We start from the raw sequence: 18,914 nt of genomic DNA, 5'->3' as shown, positions 1-18,914 counted from the left end.
GTTAGCATGCTAACACAAGAGATGTTAGCATACTTCCAAGATGGCGCTACTTATCAAAAACTATCATTTTTAGCTTGAAAGATACAAAACTAGTTAAAAAAGCTAGCATTAAACGTTAGCGTGTCAGAAACCGCTCCTCTGGTTTGACTTTTATTGTGGCGGTGTCCCCACTATCACACTTCCTGTCTCCTGGCCCCTCCCAGTGCTCGGTGAAGAACTGCACCACCCCGTTCCACGTGACCTGCGCCTTCGAGTACAGCCTGGAGATGAAGACCATCCTGGACGAGGGCGACGAGGTCAAGTTCAAGTCCTACTGCCTCAAGCACAGCAAGCCCAAGGCGGGCGAGCCGGGTCTGGGTCTGAGTCCGGCGCGGCCCAAGGCGCCCTGCGACTCGGCCAAGGTGGGCCAGCGGGCTCAGCGGCTGCAGGAGCTGGAGGAGAAGTTCTACGCGCTGGTGCAGCCCGACGAGGTGTCGCGGGCGGTGGCGCTCTCACAGCGTCTGGTGGACTTCATCTACCAGTACTGGAAGATGAAGCGCAAGAGCAACTTCAACCGAGCCCTGCTGGCACCCAAAGACGACGAGGAGAACCTGGTCCTGCAGCCACACCAGGACAGCATCCACACCCGCATGCGCATGTTCATGCACCTGCGCCAGGACCTGGAGAGGGTGAGAGACACCTTCTCCTGCTTGTTGTTGTGCTGCAGGTGACTGTTGTTGTGCTGCAGGTGAGGAGGACGAGTGTGATTGTTGTGCTGCAGGTGATTGTTGTTGTGCTGCAGGTGAGGAGGACGAGTGTGATTGTTGTTGTGCTGCAGGTGAGGAGGAGTGTGATTGTTGTTGTGCTGCAGGTGAGGACGAGTGTGATTGTTGTGCTGCAGGTGAGGAGGACAAATGTGATTGTTGTGCTGCAGGTGATTGTTGTTGTGCTGCAGGTGAGGAGGACGAGTGTGATTGTTGTGCTGCAGGTGATTGTTGTTGTGCTGCAGGCAAGGAGGACAAGTGTGATTGTTGTTGTGCTGCAGGTAAGGACGAGTGTGATTGTTGTGCTGCAGGTGAGGACAAGTGTGATTGTTGTTGTGCTGCAGGTGAGGATGAGTGTGATTGTTGTGTTGCAGGTGAGGACGAGTGTGATTGTTGTTGTGCTGCAGGTGAGGACGAGTGTGATTGTTGTGCTGCAGGTGAGGAGGACGAGTGTGATTGTTGTGCTGCAGGTGAGAACGAGTGTGATTGTTGTTGTGCTGCAGGTGAGGAGGATGAGTGTGATTGTTGTGCTGCAGGTGAGAACGAGTGTGATTGTTGTTGTGCTGCAGGTGAGGAGGATGAGTGTGATTGTTGTTGTGCTGCAGGTGAGGACGACGAGTGTGATTGTTGTTGTGCTGTAGGTGAGGAAGAAGAGTGTGATTGTTGTGCTGCAGGTGAGGACGAGTGTGATTGTTGTGCTGCAGTTGAGGAAGACGAGTGTGATTGTTGTGCTGCAGGTGAGGACGAGTGAGATTGTTGTTGTGCTGCAGGTGATTGTTGTTGTGCTGCAGGTGAGGAGGATGAGTGTGATTGTTGTGCTGCAGGTGATTGTTGTTGTGCTGCAGGCAAGGAGGACTAGTGTGATTGTTGTTGTGCTGCAGGTAAGGACGAGTGTGATTGTTGTGCTGCAGGTGAGGCCAAGTGTAATTGTTGTTGTGCTGCAGGTGAGGACGAGTGTGATTGTTGTGTTGCAGTTGAGGAACGAGTGTGATTGTTGTTGTGCTGCAGGTGAGGACGAGTGTGATTGTTGTTGTGCTACAGGTGAGGAGGACGAGTGTTATTGTTGTTGTGCTGCAGGTGAGGACGACAAGTATTATTGTTGTTGTGCTGCAGGTGAGGACGAGTGTGATTGTTGTTGTGCTGCAGGTGAGGATGAGTGTGATTGTTGTTGTGCTGCAGGTGATTACGAGTGTGATTGTTGTTGTGCTGCAGATGAGGAAGACAAGTGTGATTGTTGTGCTGCAGGTGAGGAAGACGAGTGTGATTGTTGTGCTGCAGGTGAGAACGAGTGTGATTGTTGTTGTGCTGCAGGTGAGGACAAGAGTGAATGTTGTTGTGCTGCAGGTGAGGAACCTGTGTGATTGTTGTTGTGCTGCAGGTGAGGAACCTCTGCTACATGGTGAGTCGCCGAGAGAAGTTGAAGCTGCTGCAGAGCAAAGCCCAAGAGCAGATGTTCAACCTGCACGTCACCCTCATGAGCCACGACCTCTCTGCAGGTGAGTTTGCAGCTTGACACTTAGCATTTTAGCATGCTAGCTTTGTAGGTGCACACTTCAGTCATATTTTGTACTTGATGCATGCTAGCAATTCCAACAAATGATACACCTCAGACTCATGTATTTTGCTGCTTGACACAGGTTACAGTTGGCATTTTAGCATGCTAGCTTTTTTCTTAGCTAATTTTATAGACTTCAATGGCAATGCAAAAACCGAGACTCCGATTTCCCTCGCCCGGACGCGGGTCACCGGGGCCCCTCTCTGGAGCCAGGCCCGGAGTTGGGGCATAATGACGAGCGCCTGGTGGCCGGGCCTGTCCCCATGGAGCCCGGCCGGGCACAGCCCGAAGAGGTAACGTGGGTCCCCCCTCCAATGGGCTCACCACTCATGGGAGGGGCCATAGAGGTCGGGTGCAGAGTGAGCTGGGCGGCAGCCGAAGGCAGGGCACTTGGCGGTCCGATCCTCGGCTACAGAAGCTGGTTCTTGGGACGTGGAACGTCACCTCGCTGGGGGGGAAAGAGTCTGAGCTAGTGCGCAAGGTGGAGAAGTTCCGACTGGATATAGTCGGACTCACTTCGACGCACAACAAGGGCTCTGTAACCAGTTCTCTCGAGAGGGGCTGGACTCTCTTCCACACTGGCGTTGCACGCAGTGAGAGGCGACGGGCTGGGGTAGCAATTCTTGTTGCCCCCCCGGCTCAGAGCCTGCACGTTGGAGTTCAACCCAGTGGACGAGAGGGTAGCTTCCCTCCGCCTTCGGGTGGGGGGGATCGGGTCCTGACTGTTGTTTGTGCTTACGCACCAAACATTAGCTCAGAGTACCCACCCTTTTTGGATTCACTCGAGGGAGTACTTGAGAGTGCTCCCCCGGGTGATTCCTCGTTCTACTGGGGGACTTAAAACGCTCATGTTGGCAACGACAGTGAAACCTGGAGAGGCGTGATTGGGAAGAATGGCCGCCCGGATCTGAACCCAAGTGGTGTTTTGTTATTGGTCTTTTGTGCTCGTCACAGATTGTCCATAACAAACACCATGTTCAAACATAAGGGTGTCCATATGTGCACTTGGCACCAACCATGATCGACTTTGTCATAGGTTTTGCGGCCTCATGTTTTGGACACTCGGGTGAAGAGAGGGGCGGAGCTTTCTACCGATCACCACCTGGTGGTGAGTTGGCTGCGATGGTGAGGGTGGATGCCGGACAGACCTGGCAGGCCCAAACGCATTGTGAGGGTTTGCTGGGAACGTGTGGCAGAGTCTCCTGTCAGAGAGAGTTTCAATTCCCACCTCCGGAAGAACTTTGAACATGTCACGAGGGAGGTGCTGGACATTGAGTCTGAATGGACCATGTTCCGCACCTCTATTGTCGAGGCGGCCGATTGGAGCTGTGGCCGCAAGGTGGTTGGTGCCTGTCGTGGCGGTAATCCTAGAACTCGCTGGTGGACACCAGCCGTGAGGGATGCCGTCAAGCTGAAGAAAGAGTCCTATCGGGTTCTTTTGGCTCATAGGACTCCGAAGGCAGCAGACGGGTACCGACAGACCAGGCGGTGTGCGGCTTCAGCGGTTGCGGAGGCAAAAACTTGGACATGGGAGGAGTTCGGGGAAGCCATGGAAAACGACTTCCGGACGGCTTCGAAGCGATTCTGGACAACATCCGCCGCCTCAGGAAGGGGAAGCAGTGCACTATCAACACCGTGTATGGTGAGGATGGTGTTCTGCTGACTTCGACTGCGGATGTTGTGGATCGGTGGAGAGAATACTTCGAAGACCTCCTCAATCCCACCAACACGTCTTCCTATGAGGAAGCAGTGCCTGGGGAATTCTGTGGTGGGCTCTCCTATTTCTGGGGCTGAGGTTGCTGAGGTAGTTAAAAAGCCCCTCGGTGGCAAGGCCCCGGGGGTGGATGAGATCTGCCCGGAGTTCCATAAGGCTGTGGGGCTGTCTTGGTTGACAAGACTCTGCAGCATCGCGTGGACATTGGGGGCGGTACCTCTCTTTAAGAAGGGGAATCGGAGGGTGTGTTCCAACTATCGTGGGATCACACTCCTCAGCCTTCCCGGTAAGGTCTATTCAGGTGTACTGGAGAGGAGGCTACGCCAGATAGTCGAACCTCGGATTCAGGAGGAACAGTGTGGTTTTCGTCCTGTTTGTGGAACTGTGGACCAGCTCTGTAATCTCGACAGGGTCCTTGAGGGTGCATGGGAGTTTGCCCAACCAGTCTACATGTGCTTTGTGGACTTGGAGAAGGCATTCGACCGTGTCCCTCGGGAAGTCCTGTGGAGAGTGCTCAGAGAGTATGGGGTATCGGACTGTCTGATTGTGGCGGTTCGCTCCCTGTATGATCAGTGTCAGAGCTTGGTCCGCATTGCCGGCAGTAAGTCGGACACGTTTCCAGTGAGGGTTGGACCCCGCCAAGGCTGCCCTTTGTCACCGATTCTGTTCATAACGTTTATGGACAGAATTTCTAGGCGCAGTCAAGGCATTGAGGGGATCCGGTTTGGTGACTGCAGGATTAGGTATCTGCTTTTTGCAGATGATGTGGTCCTGATGGCTTCATCTGGCCAGGATCTTCAGCTCTCACTGGATCGGTTCGCAGCGGAGTGTGAAGCGACTGGGATGGGAATCAGCACCTCCAATTCCGAGTCCATGGTTCTCGCCCGGAAAAGGGTGGAGTGCCATCTCCGGGTTGGGGAGGAGACCCTGCCCCAAGTGGAGGAGTTCAAGTACCTAGGAGTCTTGTTCACGAGTGAGGGAAGAGTGGATCGTGAGATCGACAGGCGGATCGGTGCGGCATCTTCAGTAATGCGGACGCTGTATCGATCCGTTTTGGTGAAGAAGGAGCTGAGCCGGAAGGCAAAGCTCTCAATTTACCGGTCGATCTACGTTCCCATCCTCACCTATGGTCATGAGCTTTGGGTTATGACCGAAAGGACAAGATCACGGGTACAAGCGGCCGAAATGAGTTTCCTCCGCCGGGTGGCGGGGCTCTCCCTTAGAGATAGGGTGAGAAGCTCTGTCATCCGGGAGGAGCTCAAAGTAAAGCCGCTGCTCCTCCACATCGAGAGGAGCCAGATGAGGTGGTTCAGGCATCTAGTCAGGATGCCACCCGAACGCCTCCCTAGGGAGGTGTTTAGGGCACGTCCGACCGGTAGGAGGCCACGGGGAAGACCCAGGACACGTTGGGAAGACTATCTCTCCCGGCTGGCCTTCCTCGGGATCCCCCGGGAAGAGCTGGACGAAGTGGCTGGGGAGAGGAAAGTCTGGGCTTCCCTGCTTTGGCTGATTAGTTAAATTAGCAGGTACACTTATCAGTGTCATATTTTGGGATTTCACTAATGCTAACTGTAACCATGCTATTTTTTAGCTGACAAATGATACCTGTTAGCATGCTAGCTTTTTTAAAGCTAATTTTGGAGGTGTACACTTCAGTCATATTTTGTACTTGATGCATGCTAGCAATTTAAACAAATTCTACACCTCAGACTCATGTATTTTGCTGCTTGACACAGGTTACTGTTAGCATTTTAGCATCCTAGCTTCTTCCTTCTTTTTTTTTTTTTAGCTAATTTAGCAGGTACACAGTGTCATATTTTGGGATTTCACTAATGCTAACTGTAAGCATGCTGTTGTTGGCTCATATTTTTTGCTACTTGATGCTATCTGGCCAGCATGCTAACTGTTAGCATTTCCGTTCAGCTTTGGCTCGTCAGTATTCGCATGAAATTTCTACCAAAATAGTATTTTCAAAGTGTATATAAGCTGTAATCACAATATTTTAGAATATATATATTTTTTTATATATTAGACAAACCTGACTATAAGTCGCAGATATAAACATTGTGAAATGAGTTATTTACACATCAATATTTTATCTTTATTTACATAACTTAATTGTATCCAAACGGTGTCTGTAACAGGGCAGTCAAACAGCAGATCAAACAAAACAAAAGTCATAGTTATGTGAGGAATTTGTGAAACTGAAACAATACTAAAAAGAATGTCGTAAGTTAATAATACGTAAATGAGTAAGCATATTAGCTAATGCTAACAACGCTAGCTCGTGCAGATATGCATGAAAACTCTTCTACACACATGGGATGTTTTAGTAAGTAAGAATTGTTTTAGTTATATTGTAAAACTTAAAAACATTGCTCGGCGTGACGAATGAAGAATCCATTCGAGTAGAAACGCTATGGACGGTTAGAAGACCTAACGGCACTTCTACTTCCGGTTGAAAGCTCGGTCTAAAAAGATCGCAATGCAGAACCTGTAGTGCGCAAATTCATCCAAACAATAACACACCTTGGTTTTTTTCCTTTGCATTATGGCCGTCATTGAAGAACAATCTATAAATAAGCCGCCGGGTTCAAAGCGTAGGAAGTAAAGTAGCGGCTTATAGTCCTGGATTTATTTTGTTACATTTTATTTATGAAACTAAACCTCACGATGTTGCAGAATAAGTGTAAAAAGTAATTTAAAAAAAAAACTGCATTAAAAAATGTAAATTGCTATTTTTTCAACGTATTGTTTCTATGATTTATTTATATCCAGTTATTCTTTGCAAGTGGAGTTTTATGGTGTCAAGCCAAATAATTAGGGGTAGATCCTGCTGAAATCCTATGTATTGAATGAATAGAGTATCCTTTTGAATCGAAAAAATCGATTTATAATCGAATCGCTATTGAATCGAATCGTAGGACACCCAAAGATTCACAGCCCTACAAATAATGATCATGAACTCTGCATTGTTGCTATTTTTTCAATGTATTGTTACTATGATCTATTTTACTTGTTTATATCCAGTTAAGTGGAGTTTTGTTGGCACAATAATTAGGGATGTCCGATAATGGCTTTGTGCCGATATTCCGATATTGTCCCAAGTCTTTAATTACCGATATATACAGCCGTGGAATTAACACATTATGCCTAATTTGGACAACCAGGTATGGTGAAGATAAGGTACCGTATTTTTTGGACTATAAGTCGCAGTTTTTTTCATAGTTTGGCCGGGCTCCAGTGCGACTTATATATGTTTTTTTCCTTTTTTATTATGCATTTTCGGCAGGTGCGACTTATACTCCGAAAAATGCGGTACTTTAAAAAAATAATAATTATAAAATAGGATAAATAAATTAAAAACATTTCTTGAATAAAAAAGAAAGTAAAACAATATAAAAACAGTTACATAGAAACTAGTAATTAATGAAAATTAGTTAAATGAAGTGTTAAAGGTTAGTACTATTAGTGGACCAGCATGTGTGCTTACGGACTGTATCCCTTGCAGACTGTATTGATATATAATGTAGGAACCACAATATTAATAACAGAAAGAAACAACCCTTTTGTGTGAATGAGTGTGAATGGGGGAGGGAGGTATTTTGTGTTGATGTACTAATTGTAAGTGTATCTTGTGTTTTTTATGTTGATTTAATAAAAACTAAAAAAAAAAAAAAAAAAACGATACCGATAATAAAAAAAACGTTACCGATAATTTCCGATAGTACATTTTAACGCATTTATCGGCCGATAATATCGAACATCTCTAACAATAACTAAACTGTATTAATGGTGTCAATCCAAATAATGATCACGAACTGTGCTTTATTGCTATTTTTTCAATGTATTGTTACTATGATCTATTGCAGTTGTTCTCAATACCCCTGGGGGTACTTGAAGATACGCCAAGGGGTACATGACTTTTTTTTTTTTAAATATTCTAAAAGTAGCAACAATTCAAAAACCCTTTATAAATATAAATAAAAACCTATCTTTTTTTTCTCCAAATAGTTCAAGAAAGACCACTACAAATGAGCAATATTTTGCACTGTTATACAATTTAATAAATCAGAAACTGATGACATAGTGCTGTATTTTACTTCTTTCTCTCTTTTTTTCAACCAAAAATGCTTTGCTCTAATTAGGGGGTACTTGAATTAAAAAAAAAAAATTCACAGGGGGTACATCACTGAAAAAAGGTTGAGAACCACTGATCTATTGTACTTGTTTATATCCAGTTATTCTTTAAGTGCAGTTTTGCTGGCACAATAACTGAACTGTATTAACCTCTTAAGGCCGAAGCTGTTTTACATGCTTTTTTTTTTTATTTCTCTTTGCTATTTGGGCTTATTGGACCCTAATTAGAATAAAAACTAAGAATCATCTTTTAGTCCATAAGTACACGTTTGTTCAAAATAGGCATAATAATGTGTTAATTCCACGACTGTATATATCGGTTGATATCGGTATCGGTAATTAAAGAGTTGGACAATATCGGAATATCGGCAAAAAGCCATTACATCCCTAGTTATTGTGCCAGCAAAACTCCACTTAACTGGATATAAACAAATAAAGTAGATCATAGTAACAATACATTGAAAAAATAGCAACAAAGCAGAGTTCATGATCATTATTTGTAGGGCTGTGAATCTTTGGGTGTCCCACGATTCGATTCAAAAACGATATTTTTCCAATTGAAAAGGATACTCTATTCATTCAATACATAGGATTTCAGCAGGATCTACCCCTAATTATTTGGCTTGACACCATAAAACTCCACTTGCAAAGAATAACTGGATATAAATAAATCATAGAAACAATACGTTGAAAAAATAGCAATTGACATTTTTTAATGCATTTTTTTTTTTACTTTTTACACTTATTCTGCCACATAGTGAGGTTTAGTTTCATAAATAAAATGTAACAAAATAAATCCAGGACTATCAGCCGCTACTTTACTTCCTACGCTTTGAACCCGGCGGCTTATTTATAGATTGTTCTTCAATGACGGCCATAATGCAAAGGAAAAAAAACAAGGTGTGTTATTGTTTGGATGAATTTGCCCACTACAGGTTCTGCATTGCGATCTTTTTAGACCGAGCTTTCAACCGGAAGTAGAAGTGCCGTGCTAATTCTTATTTTTACACTTTTTTTCCCCCAAATTCCATTGTATGTTATACTCTTCTGACATCACCAGATGGGATGTGTAAGTGTCCACATACGTGGCCATAAGACCCCAATTCAGTAGTATACACAATTTTGGAAATAAGAGCTAAAAAGGTGCTGTCCACGCATGTGGCCACTAAGCCTTTAGAGGTTTTAATGGTGTCAATCCAAATAATGATCATGAACTCTGCTTTATTGCTATTTTTTCAATGTATTGTTGCTATGATCTATTGTAGTTGTTTTTATCCAGTTATTCTTTAAGCGCAGTTTTGCTGGCACAATAACTAAACTGTGTCAACCTCTTAAGGCCCAAGTTGTTTGTTTACATGCTTTTTTTTTATTTCTCTTTGCTATTTGGGCTTATTGGACCCTAATTAGAATAAAAACTAAGAATCATCTTTTAGTCCATAAGTACACAAACGTGTACTTCATGTGTAGTGACATGTGTCGGAGGCAGATATTTACATATATCCGAATTTAAGTGTTACTTCTTTTATTTCATAATCATATTACAAAACAGCTAGTGTTTTTCTTCCAATTGTGGTCTTTTGGTTGTCTGCAAAAACTGTGTGCTTAACCTTGAGTGAGGAATGTAAGAAAGAGAGATACTCCTTTCTCTTATCTAGCCTTATGTCCAGGTGCAGAGGACAATGGGCATGTGTTTTGGCTGGAGGGACATTACTGCGAGGGTGGGAGAGAGAGAGACTTAAGAGGGGAGAGGGTTTTTCGGGGGGGGCAGACCATCTTGGCGGCGCGATTGAATGTTCTATGCTGGACTGGCTTTGCAAATATATTACAAAATACCTATTCTGTCTCTGGTGGTTTTTCTACTCAGCTTTAAGTGTCGTAAAGAGCTTGGGAGCGACTTGTGACTTGAATTCCCTGGGAGGAACAACTGGTCCAAACGCAACGCATGCTAATTCTTATTTTTACACTTTTTTTTTTCTTCCAAATTTTATTGTATGTTATACTCTTCTGACACTACCAGATGGCAGTATAAGTGTCCACATAAGTGGCCATAAGACCCCAATTCAGTAGTGTACACAATTTTGGAAATAAGAGCTAAAAAGGTGCTGTCCACGCATGTGGCCACTAAGCCTTTAGAGGTTTTAATGGTGTCAATCCAAATAATGATCATGAACTATGCATTGTTGCTATTTTTTCAATGTATTGTTACTATGATCTATTTTACTTGTTTATATCCAGTTATTCTTTAAGTGGGGTTTTGCTGGCACAATAACTAAACGGTATTAATGGTGTCAATCCAAATAATGATCATGAACTGTGCTTTATTGCTGCTCACGTTGTGTTTGTGTGCCCCAAGGCCTGGCTGCGTGCGTCCCAGTGGAGAGTCTCCTGTTCCGGCCTCCTCCCAGGATCACCTTGAAGCTAAAGATGCCCAAGTCCTCGGTTTTGCCCGCCTCCAAGTCCGCCAACGGGCCTCTGTGCCCGGACAACAGCGGCAACGTCGCGGAGCGCCCCAGCGAGGGCTTGGGCCAGGGCAAGCCGCAGCTGCACGGACACGCCCACAGGGAGGAGCGGGCCAACGGGCGCCTGGCGGGCTCGGCGTCGGGCGTCAAGCCCACGGGAAAGCCGCTGACGCTGCACGCCGCGCTCCACGGCCACTCTTCCAACGGCAGATCTGAACAGGAGCGAGCGAACGCCAACGGCGTCTCGGAGAAGGCGGTGGCCCAGAAGGACAGCTCGTGTCAGACCCCCGCTGAGCCGGGCGCTCCCAAGCAGACTTTGGACAAAGGCTCTTTTGGCAAGTCTGCCATGGAGCACTTCGGCAGGTCCTTCAAGGAGGCCACCATGAACTTGGTCCGCACCACGGAGGACCTGCGGGCCTCGGACAAGCTGAGCCGGAAGGAGAGACTTTGGCCCAAGGCCGTGTCGGAACACCAGGCCAACAACACCCGCCTGTGCCACGACAGCGACGGCTACTGCCCAGACCTGGAGCTCAGCGACTCCGAGCCCGAGGCCAAGGGCAGGCACCGGCGCCAGGCCGGCCAGCCGCCGCCGCCACCGGACACGGCGAGGAGGAGAGGGGGCGGCCAGAAGGGCGCCGGGCGCGGCAAGCAGACGCTGGGCCGCGTGCAGAGGTGACGGCAGATTTTTGTACTTGGCACAACTTTCTACCCAACAGTCGCACGGGACCGTGGCCTCCATTTGTACTTGGCACAACTATCTACACAACAGTCACATGGGACTGTGGCCTCTGTTTGTACTTGGCACGACTATCTACACAACAGTCACTTGGGACTGTGGCCTCTGTTTGTACTTGGCACGACTATCTACACAACAGTCGCAAGGGACTGTGGCCTCCGTCTCACCTGCCAGCCTCTTCTAAAAGCTGCCTTTTAGAAAACCGTATGAACCTGGCTGGTGGACTTCTTGTCGCCATAGCAACAGCAAATCATTGACTGTTTATGGAAACACTAAGACCTGGTCAGACCCGGTCCTGTGTGCGAGGACCACCTTCTGACCGAACCAGTCGTCACACGTTGGCTGCCTTGACTTTTGATAATAAACCAGCAACTGTTTGCATGTTTTCTTCTTCTTTACATCCCACCCATTCTAAAAACACTTTCACAATAAAACTAAGTGCAATAAAACAGCAAACCGGTGAAATTTAACAAAAAAAAGTTGTAATTTTGCCATTCTTTAAAAGTCATTGCTTAAAAAATAAATAATGAATCTAAATCAATGTTATGAATTACTGACATATTTAAAGCTCTAATTACTTCACATCAAATATTACACTTTGACATCTTTTCTGTTTGCCATAAATAAAGTTTTATTTGACAAAAAGGGTATGAGACAGAAAAATAATTTTTAGGTCCAAAGATACAAAACTAGCTCAAAGGAAATAAAATATTAGCATTCTAATATAAGAGACATTAGCATACTTGCCAGATGAAGCTACGTATCAAAAACCATGATTTTTAGATTTAATGATACAAAGCTAGCATAAAATGTTAGCATGCTAATACAAAAGACATTGGCATACTTCCAAGATGGCACCATGTATCAAAAAACATGATTTTTAGGTTCAAAGATACAAAACTAGCATGAAATGTTAGCATGCTAATATAAGAGACGTTAGCATAATTTCCGAGATGGTGGCACATATAAAAAAACCCACGATTTTTAGGTTCAAAGATACAAAAGTAGCTAAAAAGCCAGCATAAAATGTTAGCATGCTAATATAAGAGACGTTAGCATAATTTCCGAGATGGCGGCACATATCAAAAACCCCGATTTTTAGATTCAAAGATACAAAAGTAGTTAAAAAGCCAGCATGAAATGTTAGCATGCTAATAAAAGAGACGTTAGCATACTTCCAAGATGGCGCCAGGTATCAAAAACCATGATTTTAAGATTCAAAGATACGAAACTAACTTAAAAGCTAGCATAAAATGTTAGCATACTTCCAAGATGGCGCTACGTATCAAAAACCATGATTTTTAGATTTAAGGATACAAAACTAACTTAAAAGCTTGAATGAAATGTTAGCATGCTAATATAAGAGACATTAGCATACTTCCAAGATGGTGCTACGTATCAAAAACCATGATTTTTAGGTTCAAAGATACACAACTAGCTAAAAAAAAAACAGCATAAAATGTTAGCATGCTAATATAAGAAAGGTTAGCATACTTCCTAGATGGCGCCATGTATCAAAAACCATGATTTTTAGGTTCAAAGATACAAAACCAACTTAAAAAGCTAGCATGAAATGTTAGCATGCTAATACAAAAGACGTTAGCATACTTCCAAGATGGCGCCACGTGTCAAAAAGCATGATTTTTAAGTTCAAAGATACAAAAGTAGCTAAAAAGCCAAACTTGATTTAAACAGGTTTAAAGTAGGGCAGGACGACTATGGAAAAAAGTAATAATCAGGTTTATTTATTCTACCTCCAAAACTCAACTTTAAATATAGTTTTTAAAAAATGTATATAACAAGTAAAACAATAATAGCACTATATTACAGTTTGTTTTTAATTCAGTTTGTGTACCTTTTACACTTATTTTACCACCACAGCGTGCGTGTGCTTTTAGTGTCAAATAAAATGTAATAAGTTTGTTGATCAAACGCAAAAATCCTCACATTTATTGGTGCAATAAATACATCTTGTTTTAGGTCAAAACATCATAATTGTGTAAATGTATTTTAAGTACATTATATACTTGTACAAGGTACTTTTTTGAAACCTTTATTTTGTTAGCGCAGTCAGACCGGATGTGACACACCGTGCTATTATTGTGAAGGCAGGCAGTGTGTTGCGCTGTTGTCCAGTTCCTGATTCGGATTGCCTTTGCGTAGGTGTCCCTAATGGAGTGACCACATAGTGTCGTTAAAACAGAAGGAACACCAAACTTGAGAAGAAGTATTCGGACTGGACACTAGGGGGCAGTGTTGCTACAGTCAACTCCAAACAAAACTTAAATGTTTCAGTCAAACTTCTTCCACCAAGGGCCCTTGTGAAAAGTCAAGTATATATATATATATATATATATATATATATATATATATATATATATATATATATATATATATTTATACAAACTTTTTTTTGATTATAAAAAATATTAGAGTTATTATATATATTTAAAGACACAATGTTGGGTGACTAAGAATACTGTTATTAGTTATTAGTGTAAAAAAAAAATTTTTTTTCAATTCTTAGCTCTATTTATCAAATTTTTACTGTTTTTCCCCATGTAAAAATAAAATGAAATAATAATAATAATATAATTGTGTAACTGCATAATCTAGTGTGTCAAAAAGTCTGCCTGTACAAAAATATTCATGTTCATTTGCACATTTAACAGTGTTTATTATGGCTGTTGTCATTTAAAAAAATAATTCATAAGTTAGTATTATTTAATTTTTTAATGAAACTTTGTTTATATTTTATTTTTATTTTGAGAGTTTGTAATATTTTAGATCAGGGGTGTGTAAACTTCTTTTACCAAGGACCGCTTACTGAAAAGTCAAGTATGTTGGGGACATTTTGATGATTTTTTTATTATGAAAAATGTTAAAAACAAATATTATATATATTTAAAGACACAACTTTGTGTTATAGGTGACTAAGAATACTATTATTAGTGTAAAAAAGTATTATTTTTTTCGATTCTTAGCTCTTTTTATTACATTTTTACTGTTTTCCCCCATGTAAAAATAAAATGAAATAATAATACAATTGTGTAACTGCATAATCTAGTGTGTCAAAAAGTCTGCCTGTACAAAAATATTCATGTTCATTTGCACATTTAACAGTGTTTATTATGGCTGTTGTCATTTTAAAAAGTAATTCATAAGTTAGTATTATTTATTTTTTAATGAATTAACTAAACTTTGTTTATATTTAATTTTTATTTTGAGAGTTTTTAATATTTTAGATCAGGGGTGTGTAAACTTCTTTTACCAAGGACCGCTTACTGAAAAGTCAAGTATGTTGGGGACATTTTGATGGGTTTTTTTATTATAATTTTTTTTTTAAACAAATATTATATATATTTAAAGACACAACTTTGTGTTATAGGTAACTATTAAGTATACTATTATTAGTTTTTAGTTAAAAAATGTAAAAAAAAATAATAAAAAAATGAGTTGCTCTTTTTCTTACATTTTTACTGTTGTTTTTTTCCCTATGTAAAAGTAAAATAAAAATAATATTCACATTATTGTGTACCTGCATAATCTAGTGGGTCAAAAAGTCTGCCTGTACAAAAATATTCATGTTCATTGACACATTTAACAGTGTTTATTATGGCTGTTGTAACGTTTTTAATTTATTCACAAGTTAGTAATATTTTATTTTTAATGATCTTTGTTCATATTTTAAGTATATTTTATTTTTATTCTGATCAGTGGTGTGTAAACTTATTTTATTTACCAAGGACCGCTTACTGAAAAGTCAAGTATGTTGGGGACATTTATTATTAAAAAATTTTTTTAACAAATTATTAGGTGACTAATTATACTATTATTAGTTTTTAGTTTAAAAATGTAAAAAAAAAAAATAATGTTTTGCTCTTTTTCTTACATTTTTACTGTTATTTTTTAGTATTTTTTATTTTTATTTTGAGACTTTGTAATATTTTAGATCAGGGGTCCTACAGAGAAAAGTATCGAAAAGTCAAGTATGTTGGGGCTCTTTTGATATTTTTTATTATAAAAAATGTTTAAAAAGATATAATATTTATGTAAAGACACAACTTTGTGGTATAGGTGACCAGAGGTGGGTAGTAACGCGCTACATTTACTCCGTTACATCTACTTGAGTAACTTTTGGGATAAATTGTACTTCTAAGAGTAGTTTTAATGCAACATACTTTTACTTTTACTTGAGTATATTTATAGAGAAGAAACGCTACTTTTACTCCGCTACTTTTATCTACATTCAGCTCGCTACTCGCTACTAATTTTTATCGATCTGTTAATGCACGCATTGTTTGTTTTGGTCTGTCATAGTGCCTGCGTTTCAACAAATACAGTCACTGGTGACGTTCACTCCGGTCCACCAATCAGATGCAGTCACTGGTGACGTTGGACCAATCAAACAGAGCCAGGTGGTCACATGACCTGACTTAAACAAGTTGAAAAACTTATTGGGGTGTTACCATTTAGTGGTCAATTGTACGGAATATGTACTGTACTGTGCAATCTACTAATAAAAGTTTCAATCAATCAATCAAAAGTGTGAAGGAAAAAAGACCCTTTTCCATCCCGTCAAAAGCCTAAAGACTGACTGCACAGTTCCTGTCTTCACAATAAAAGTGCCGCTCCATCGCGCCTGCACTTTCAAAATAAGAGTCTCCGAAAGCCTGCGCAAACAAGCTAGCAAGCTACGGAGTTTGCCGCCAATGTATTTCTTGTAAAGTGTATAAAAACGAATATGGAAGCTGGACAAATAAGATGCCAAAAACCAACTACTTTCATGTGGTATTAGACAGAAAGGAGGAACTTTTCTTCTCCTCCATTTGAAAACGTGGACGTTTGTCATCACTACTGTCTGATTACAATCAATGCAAGTCATCAGAATCAGGTAATACACCAACTTATATTCTTGTCTTCATGAAAGAAAGGAATCTATATGTGTTAAACATGCATGTATATTCATTAAAACACTATTAACATGTAAACAAAAACGGCAAAAAATATATATATAAATTATATACTGTATATATCAATGTATGTATATATATATATATATATATATATATATATATATATATATATATATATATATATGTGTGTGTGTGTGTGTGTGTGTGTATATATATATATTTATATATGTGTGTGTGTGTATATATATATATATATATATTTATATATGTGTGTGTGTGTATATATATATATATATATATATATATATATATATATATATGTATATATATATATATATATATATATATATATACATATATATGATATGTGTGTGTATGTTACTCATCAGTTACTCAGTACTTGAGTAGTTTTTTCACAACATACTTTTTACTTTTACTCAAGTAAATATTTGGGTGACTACTCTTTACTTTTACTTGAGTAATAAATCTCTAAAGTAACAGTACTCTTACTTAAGTACAATTTCTTGCTACTCTACCCACCTCTGTAGGTGACTAAGAATATTATTTTTAGTTAAAAAATGTCATTTTGTTTTTCTATTTTGTGCTTTTTCTTACATTTTTACTGTTGTTTCGATAGAAAAGTTATCATTTGAAAATACACAACTTAAGGATATTTGCACAAAGTATCGATCTCGGACCGGTATCGCCGATACCAACCCGAGTTTCCCGCCGGACAGAAAACATAACTCCGAAGTGTTGTTGCGTGGCGCCGGCGTGTTTGCGGAAAGGTTGACTTTGTACGGCCTGTGTCATGTCTTTAATGCACAGCACGAGCGCGATGACGTCATTATTCTTGATGATGTCACAATAAAGTGCAGGGACTGAGACTGCACGTCAAGGCTGCGTGTGACAGCATCCTTCAAAAGAGATTCTTAACATTCCATACTCCTTGTTGCAGCAGTTCTAGGAGGGGTCACGTCTCGCCACAACACCGGCTCCGATTTAGGGGCAAGCTGCCACGAACGCGTCGTCTATCCGCAGTGCGAAGCGTCTTCGAAGCTACTACTCATCACCACCATGGCGTGAAATAAAGTAAGTTTTGTCCAAGTATCGTTATCACTGGAGGAAAAGGAATGGTTAAGCTAAAGCTTCAATGTAAAGTGATCGATCCAGATGTCGATACAATCGATACCTACTGTAATATCAGTATATAAACGATACTAAAGTGATGATATATATGTGCTAACATGACAATGTGCTCATTTCATTTGAAATGACAAAAATAACCCAAAACATGAAGAAAAAAACATATATATATTTATATATATATATATATATATATATATATATATATATATATATATATATATATATATATATATATATATATATATATATATATATACAGTGGGGCAAAAAAGTATTTAGTCAGCCACCGATTGTGCAAGTTCTCCCACTTAAAATGATGACAGAGGTCTGTAATTTCCATCATAGGTACACTTCAACTGTGAGAGACAGAATGTGAAAAAAAATCCAGGAATTCATATTGTAGGAATTTTAAATAATTTATTTGTAAATGATGGTGGAAAATAAGTATTTGGTCACTTCAAACAAGGAAGATCTCTGGCTCTCACAGACCTGTAACTTCTTCTTTAAGAAGCTCTTCTGTCCTCCACTCGTTACCTGTATTAATGGCACCTGTTTGAACTCGTTATCTGTATAAAAGACACCTGTCCACAGCCTCAAACAGTCAGACTCCAAACTCCACTATGGCCAAGACCAAAGAGCTGTCGAAGGACACCAGGAAAAGAATTGTAGACCTGCACCAGACTGTGAAAAGTGAATCTACAATAGGCAAGCAGCTTGGTGTGAAAAAATCAACTGTGGGAGCAATTATCAGAAAATGGAAGACATACAAGACCACTGATAATCTCCCTCAATCTGGGACTCCACGCAAGAACTCATCCCGTGGGGTCAAAATGATCATGAGAACGGTGAGCAAAAATCCCAGAACCACACGGGGGGACCTGGTGAATGACCTGCAGAGAGCTGGGACCAAAGTAACAAAGGTTACCATCAGTAACACACTACGCCGACAGGGAATCAAATCCTGCAGTGCCAGACGTGTCCCCCTGCTTAAGCCAGTGCATGTCCAGGCCCGTCTGAAGTTTGCCAGAGAGCACATGGATGATACAGCCGAGGATTGGGAGAATGTCATGTGGTCAGATGAAACCAAAATAGAACTTTTTGGTATAAACTCAACTCGTCGTGTTTGGAGGAAGAAGAATACTGAGTTGCATCCCAAGAACACCATACCTACTGTGAAGCATGGGGGTGAAAACATCATGCTTTGGGGCTGTTTTTCTGCTAAGGGGACAGGCCGACTGATCCGTGTTAAGGAAAGAATGAATGGGGCCATGTATCGTGAGATTTTGAGCCAAAACCTCCTTCCATCAGTGAGAGCTTTGAAGATGAAACGTGGCTGGGTCTTCCAGCATGACAATGATCCCAAACACACCGCCCGGGCAACGAAGGAGTGGCTCTGTAAGAAGCATTTGAAAGTCCTGGAGTGGCCTAGCCAGTCTCCAGACCTCAACCCCATAGAAAATCTGTGGAGGGAGTTGAAAGTCCGTGTTGCTCGGCGACAGCCC

General features: G+C 41.3%; 2 protein-coding genes across 2 annotated transcripts in view; both read left to right on the top strand.

Annotated features, from left to right (window-relative positions):
* jade3 (jade family PHD finger 3) overlaps positions 1-11,728 on the top strand; it is a 42,864-nt gene extending 31,136 nt beyond the window's left edge. The window contains exons 10-12 of the mRNA XM_061977556.2: positions 204-668; positions 2,122-2,239; positions 10,506-11,728. Of these exons, the coding sequence (XP_061833540.1) occupies positions 204-668; positions 2,122-2,239; positions 10,506-11,287 (1,365 nt within the window). The 3' untranslated portion in view covers positions 11,288-11,728. The remainder of the gene's footprint in view (positions 1-203; positions 669-2,121; positions 2,240-10,505) is intronic.
* Positions 11,729-17,196: 5,468 nt separating this feature from the next.
* plcxd1 (phosphatidylinositol-specific phospholipase C, X domain containing 1) overlaps positions 17,197-18,914 on the top strand; it is a 58,540-nt gene continuing 56,822 nt past the window's right edge. The window contains exon 1 of the mRNA XM_072915063.1: positions 17,197-17,359. The gene's annotated coding sequence lies outside the window, so the exon portion shown is untranslated. The remainder of the gene's footprint in view (positions 17,360-18,914) is intronic.

Source organism: Nerophis lumbriciformis, linkage group LG18 (assembly GCF_033978685.3).
Source record: "Nerophis lumbriciformis linkage group LG18, RoL_Nlum_v2.1, whole genome shotgun sequence".
Taxonomy (NCBI): Eukaryota; Metazoa; Chordata; class Actinopteri; order Syngnathiformes; family Syngnathidae; genus Nerophis; species Nerophis lumbriciformis.
The sequence above is the reverse complement of the archived record's forward strand: the minus strand, read 5'-3'. Positions and strand labels throughout refer to the sequence as shown.